The sequence below is a fragment of the Sapajus apella genome, unplaced genomic scaffold, assembly GCF_009761245.1.
Source record: "Sapajus apella isolate SASKATOON/1434 unplaced genomic scaffold, GSC_monkey_1.0 scaffold77, whole genome shotgun sequence".
Taxonomy (NCBI): Eukaryota; Metazoa; Chordata; class Mammalia; order Primates; family Cebidae; genus Sapajus; species Sapajus apella.
In genome coordinates this window covers 3,781,433-3,788,142 of record NW_022437017.1, presented here as the reverse complement: position 1 = coordinate 3,788,142, position 6,710 = coordinate 3,781,433, and the positions used below count along the sequence as shown (strand labels likewise).

Genomic DNA, 6,710 nt, shown 5'->3' with positions numbered 1-6,710 from the left:
GGGAGAGGGAGGGAGAGGGGAGAGGGAGGGAGAGGGGAGAGGGAGGGAGAGGGGAGAGGGAGAGGGGGGAGGGGAGGGAGAGGGGGGAGGGGAGGGAGGAGGGAGGAGGAGACTTTTATTGAAGAACAACAACTACAAGAGAAAATATTGGAAAGGGAGAGGCAAAGATTACATGAGAGAAAAGTTGCTGAGAAGTCAGGAAGCACAAGAAGAATTCAGAATAAAGAAGGAAACGGGAAGAGGTGGCTAGAAAACAGCAAGAAGAACAAGAGAGAAAGTTAAAGGAACAATGGAAAGAACAGCAGAGGAAGAGAGAGAAGAGCAGGAGCAGAAATGACAGGAGAAGAAAGAAAAACAGAAGCTGTGCAGAAGATGCTGGGTCAGGCTGAAAATGAGTTGGAAAATGGCTCCACATGGCAAAATCCAAAATCACCCGCGAATTTCAGAGTAAGGGAGAAGGACGGAGCTAATTGTCCCTTCTAGAGTAGAACAGGAGCTTGCAGATTTGCAGATGGATGTTCACGTAAACATAATTTCCCAACACCCAGCCCCGCCATCATCATTATTATTATTATTGAGATGGAGCTTTGCTCTTGTTGCCCAGGCTGGAGCACAATGGCACGATCTCAACTCCCCACAACCTCTGCCTCCCAGGTTCGAGCGACTCTCCTGCCTCAGTCTCCCGAGTAGCTGGGATTACAGGCATGCACCACCATGCCCTGGGAGTTTGTATTTTTAGTAGAGATGGGGTTTCCCATGTTAATCAGGCTGATCTCGAACTCCTGACCTCAGGTGATCCACCCACCTTGGCCTCCCAAAGTGCTGCTTACCTTATTGAGAGCATGTTTACAATGTTTGGGATGGAGCAGTGCAGGAGGGATGACTATGACCCTGATGCCAGCCTGGAGGACAGCGAGGAAGAAACCTACCCACAATTCCTAGATTTCTATGAGGATGTGCTGCCCCAGTTCAAGAACGTGGGGAGAGTGATTCAGCTCAGGGTCAGCTGCAACTTGAAACCTCACCTAAGGGGCAATGTTTATGTTCACTACCAGTTGGAAGCAGAATAACAAGCAGCCCTTTCTCCGTTTAACGGACGATGGTATACAGGACCACACCTTCAGTGTGAATTCTGCCCAGTGACCCGGTGAAAAACGGTGATTTGTAGTTTGTTTGAAAAACAACAACATCCAACAGGAAAACACTGCAACTTTCTCCTTGTGTTCAGAAATCCCATCAATGAATTCTGGGAAGTGAATAGAGACATCTGCTTGTCTCCAGATCGCACTGGCTCCTCCTTTGGCAAGAACTCCGAGAGGAGGGAGAGGATGGGCCACCACAACGAATACCACAGCAGGCAGTGGGGAAGGAGAAACCCTAGTTCAGGCCACTCCTGCAAAAGAAATGGGGAATCCAAGAGGAAAAGGAGTAGTCCAGGGAAGAAATCTCACAAGCACACACCAAAGAGTCAGGAGAGGCACAGTTCACAAAGTAGAGGAAGAAATAGGCACCACAGCAGGGCCAGGGCAACTGGAGCCAGAGCCAAAGTTCCTCTAGGTCCCGAAGTCGTGGCAGGAGGAGGTCAGGTCGTAGAGTCAGAACTGTTTAGACTCCCAGATCCAAATAAACCTGTTTTATTCTTTAAAAAAAATAATAGACCAGGCTTAGTGGCTCACACCTGTAATCCCAACACTTTGGGAGGCCGAGGTGGGCAGATCACCTGAGGTCAGGAGTTCGAGACCAGCCTGACCAACTGGGAGAAACACCATCTCTACTAAAAATACAAAAAATTATCTGGGTGTGGTGGTACATGCCTGTAGTCCCAGCTACTGGGGAGGCTGAAGCAGGAGAATCACTTGAACCTGGGAGGCAGAGGTTGTGGTGAGCTGAGATTTTGCCATGGCACTCCAGCCTGGGCAACAAGAGTGAAACTCTGTCTCAAAAAATAATGATAATATTAATAAAGGCTACAACTTAGAAACAGCCCAATGGAAGCCATGTATAGGACAAAAGAAGATGTGGGAGGTGGAAGGGATTACATGGAGCCTCAATGGCCTCTTGGGGTGCCATTGGTAGATGGGGAATTAATTCCCTGGTGTTTCCAGCCTGTAAAATGAGCATTTGCAACCAGTAAGTCCCAGTCAAAGGGGTGCAGGAGGTGGTAGGTGAAAGTTGAACAGAGGGTAGGTTGCGTGTATGAGATAATGCCCCAGGGAACACGGAAACTACACCCATTCTTATCTCTAAAAGGAAGAGAGAGCAGATTCATGGAACACAAGCCCACCCCCCAAAGGCATCCCACAACAGCTCATTCATAAAGCTCCAAGGATGACCCAGAAAAACAAGCTTACACCAGGGGAAATTGGAAGCATGACAAGGACAGAATGGGACCCAGCCTTCTAAAGGAGGATGAATCTGACAGAGAACAGTCCCAGAGATTTTGTGAAGGTCCAAGGATGGAGACAAGGAACTGTAGCTTCAAAGTGCATGTCCACCCAAATTTACTCATAACTGGGCTTAATGTATTGGAGCCAGATCCAGCCATTTCCTAATTGCTGGTCACACACATCTCCTTTTAGCTCTGCACTGAGTGACATCACATTGATGTCTGAAATCAGCCACAGTGGGAATATTTACACCAGGGTAATGGGCAAACACAACACATCAGGACTTTCTCCCCCAGAGAGCTGGGTGAAATTCTGCTACCCAGCATGGGGGTTTGAGGTGGTAGGGGCTCAGGAGAGAAGCCTTTCTTCATCCCTGGAGCAGGAGGCTGCGGACTTTTTGCAGATCCAGAATTTGGCGGCACTACATCTGTCGTCGTTCCAGCCGTTGCCGTTAAATTCCGCACAGTCTTCCTCCCCGATATTGTTGGGCTCTCCTTGGTTCCAATACCGCCTGAGGCTGCAAAGCCCATGTGGAATGTGAGCCTCTGCCCCCGCCTACTACATGAGCTGTGTTTCTACCTTCTGTAATCTGTGATCTTGATGCTTCAACATTGGCCCTGCCTGTGTATGCTGGCCGTGAATTGCTCTGCACTCCCTATAATATGCCTGAGTGCCTTGATTCCTGCCTCTCTTGTCACAACCTGTCCTTGGGCGGACTCCACTACTGAGGGTGTGATTTTCAAATACAAACCAACCAACCTGGAGTCCACACCCCCAACCACCTGCCTTATCCGGCTCTTGTACTCCAAGCCACTACCCTATGCTAATCACCCCAAGCCCCGGTGGCAGGCAGCCCCTATGCCCCCGAGCCCAAAAAATGCATCGTACTTGCCAATCCTAAGCCTCCTTGCCTGACCTTGACCTTTCCTTTGCATGCAAACCATAATAAAGGCTCTGGCCCACAGTCCCCCCTCCCCATCACTCTGCCTCATAACAGATCCTGGTGCTTCCCCAGGAGGCAGCCAGCTGTAATGTGTTCTCTCTCTCTACGGAGCTGTGAATATGAGAAGCTACTCACAATAGCAATTGTCTCCTAAGCTGGTGGCCTTACTAGACCTCAGACTTCCTATTAATACACTATATTTTAACACACCCACCCTCGAGGCAGGCTCCTCCTGCAGCTGTGCAGGTGGAATTTTAGGTCTCTGCCATGCTGTCTGCAGATGGGTATGAAGACCACCTTCCTCAACTCAGTAAAAACCCCAGATTCTTGGGTCTAAGGTATCAGGGAGTGGGGGAGGGTCCCCAGGGAAAATTCAAGTCGGGTTTCAGGACCCCAGTCCCACGGGATAGGTTGTCCCCTTCTCCTGGGATCTACCTGGATGACAGAGGTGAGCCATCCACCCACTGCCATGTGCCTTCCTGCTTTAGGTCTGAAAGTCCTATCCAGGTGAAGCGGTTACTTCTGGAAGACTGCAGCTGTAGGAAGTTCTGGAGGGTAGAGGAGGAGTCAGGAGGGAGTTCTGCTTCCCACTTTCCAGGCTCCACCTCCCCATTTCTTGGCAGGAAGTTCTGCTTGTAGGCTAACCTTCAGCTTTCCTGTATTCTGGGTCCTAAGTGCCCCCCCATGTCTGAGTCTCTCACATGTGTCTCCCACAACACATGTGTCCTGACATGCAGGCATCCATGCACAGCTGGCCTCTCCTCACACACTCTTGCTAATCCTGCCTGTCCATCCATTTCACACGTTCCGTGAAGGCCCACACAAATTTACTCATAACTGGGCTTAATAATGTATTGGAGCCAGATCCAACCATTTCCTAATTGCTGGTCAGGATCATCTCCTTTCAGCTCTGCTTGGACTGACATCACACTGATGTTTGAAATTAGCCACAGTGGGAATATTTACACCAGGGAAATTGGCAAACATGACACATCAGGACTTTTCCCCCCAGAGAGCTGGTTGTTAAACACTTGCAGCACGCCACTGGGGTTTGCTTACATTTGATGTTTTGTTTTTTTGAGATGGAGTTTCACTCTTATCGCCCAGGCTGGAGTGCAATGACACAATCTCAGCTCACTGCAACTTCCACCTCCCAGGTTCAAGTAATCTACCCGCCTGAGCCTCCCAAAGTGCTGGAATTACAGGCGTGAGCCACTGTACCCCGCCACATTTGATGTTTTTTCCACATGTTCAGTGTGGTTTGTATCTGCTCTAAGGGTGCTTGGGACGCCCTCATTCATATCCTTCTCCTCCCATCTTTCCAAGTGGAGCAAAGCCCCTCTTCTGCAAAATCCTCTCTGAGAATCTCCTCTCTGGTTGGCCAGAAGCTATGCCCCAGGCAGGCCAGGCCAGGCCAGGCCAGGGACCCCACCAGGTGTACCTGCTCCTCATCACTTTTGATTATGACGAGCTGGGCTCCTACTTCCTGGCAGGCGGTGACGGAGTCATGCCAGTTGCGCTGGGAGTTAGACATGAAGTAACAGTTTCCTTGGAAAAATGTCCATTCCCAGGGACAGGGGCGGCACAGGCGTTCTGTTGGGGAAGGCTGGTCGGATCAAGTTGCCCATATTCCTGTATCTGCCCAACCTTCAAGCCCTTGAGAATCAGAGCCCTTCCTTGACTGTTCATGCTGGGTGGACCATTTCCCTCCCCACTTCCTGAGTCCCTCCCCCATCCTCATGAGAACGCAGGAGTCCCGGCCCCATCTCCTCCAGACTAGGAGAAGTAGGGGCTTTAGAGCGCCGAACAGAAGGCAGGGGACAGGCTTAACTGAGTAGCTACTGTGTACCTGGCCCACTGTGAACACGGAGTGCAATAATCACAGTTACCCTGTGTTCTCATTGCACAGATGAGGAAACTGAGGCTCAGACGGGGTCGGTGACTCAAGCAAACTCACACCACACAATGACCATTTCAGGCCCAAGGATCCCTGGTTCCAGGAACTCACCCACCACAGCCTTCAGCTGGGTCAGTTCCTGGTAGATCTCTTGTTGCTTGGATTTCTCTGGGAGCTTAACCACTGCAGCGTTCAACTCAGTCAGCTTCTGGTAGATCTGTTGCTGGGACCTGTCTGGCAACTCACTTACTGCAGCCTTCAGCTGCGACAGTTCCTGGTAGATCTCCTGTTGCTGGGACCTGTCTGGCAACTCACTTACTGCAGCCTTCAGCCGTGTCAGCTCCTGGTAGATTTCCTGTTGCTTAGACCGCTCCGGCAACTCACCCACGGCAGCCTTCAGTTGGGTCAGCTCCTGGTAGATTTCCTGCTGCTTGGATTTCTCTGGGAGCTCACCCAGTGCGGCCTTCAGCCAGATCAGCTCCTGGTAGACCTCCTGTTGCTTGGATTGTCCCTGACTTATGGAGCTGGGGACCTTGGACACTGGGCCAAGAAGAAAAGGAAGAACTGCAATTATTAAACACCTACTGTGTGCCAAGCCCTGAACTGACCCCCATAGGGACATCATTTGTGAGAGCCAAGGTCTTGTTTAATCCCCTTTGAAGAGGAGGAAAACTGACACCCAGAGAAGGCAGCACAGAAGGCCAAGGAGAGCCAGGTTCTTTCCCTCCTCCCCCTCCTCCTCCTCCTCCCTCTCCTCTCCTGCCCTAGGGTGGGGAGGGGCTGTGGGAGAGGCCCCTGCAAACCCCAAGGGACAACATCTTGGCTCTCAGCCCCACCTCCCTCATAGACCTGGCCACTCCAGGCTCTGTTCACAGCCAAAAGGCCAGGCCTGGGGACCTCAGACCTCAGAACCTGCCCCTGACCTTGGACAAGGATGGCCACCAGGAGCCCAGCCAAGAGTGTGAAGGAGAGGAGTTGCAGCGCCAGGGGGCCATGACCAAGACACCCTGAGAGAGGATACGTGCGTCAGCCTGCCAGTGTCCCCAGCTGTGCCTGGCCCGGGGAGAGCCTGGCCTAAATCCCTCAGCACCCCAGGACCCAGGAACCCAGTCCCCAGCCTCCCCCTCCCCAAGTTCCAGGAGCTTAGGTCCAAGCCCCCACCTCCCCCGGTCCCAGGAACCCAGGTACCAGCTTCCACCTCCCCAGGACCCAGGAATCCAGGCCTCACCCTCTAAATCCCCAGGTCTCAGGAACCCAGCCCCCAGCCCCCACCTCCCCAGGACCCAGGAACACAGGCCCCAGCCTCCCCTTCCACAGGTCCCAGTAACCCAGATACCTGCTCCCACCTCCCCAGGTCCCAAGAATCCGGGTCTCAGCCCCTACATCCCCAGGTCCCAGGAATCAAGGCCCAAGCCCCTACCTCCCTAGGACCCAGAAGTCCAGGCCCAAGCCCCCACCTCCCCAGGACCCAGGAGTCCAGGCC

At 52.3% G+C, this 6,710-nt stretch overlaps 1 protein-coding gene, 1 long non-coding RNA gene and 1 pseudogene across 12 annotated transcripts in view; 2 read left to right on the top strand and 1 right to left on the bottom strand.

Moving 5' to 3' along the window:
- Positions 1–1,707, top strand: part of LOC116532652 — a 2,587-nt pseudogene extending 880 nt beyond the window's left edge.
- CD209 (CD209 molecule) overlaps positions 1–6,710 on the bottom strand; it is a 19,139-nt gene that overhangs the window by 11,908 nt on the left and 521 nt on the right. For 3 of the 11 annotated variants that reach the window (XM_032251972.1, XM_032251977.1, XM_032251973.1), the window contains 2 exons: positions 6,151–6,234; positions 5,339–5,767 (listed from right to left, as the gene is read on the bottom strand). In XM_032251972.1, coding sequence (XP_032107863.1) covers positions 5,339–5,767; positions 6,151–6,234 — 513 coding nt within the window. Of the gene's footprint in view, positions 1–2,477; positions 2,905–3,765; positions 3,879–4,771; positions 4,924–5,338; positions 5,768–6,150; positions 6,235–6,710 lie in introns of those variants that run through there. The other 8 variants (XM_032251976.1, XM_032251980.1, XM_032251978.1 and 5 more) reach the window with 7 other exon arrangements.
- The window catches only part of LOC116532653, a 14,132-nt gene that overhangs the window by 6,953 nt on the left and 469 nt on the right, over positions 1–6,710 (top strand). Inside the window, exon 2 of the long non-coding RNA XR_004260926.1 lies at positions 5,867–5,871. This is a non-coding gene — a long non-coding RNA (uncharacterized LOC116532653). The remainder of the gene's footprint in view (positions 1–5,866; positions 5,872–6,710) is intronic.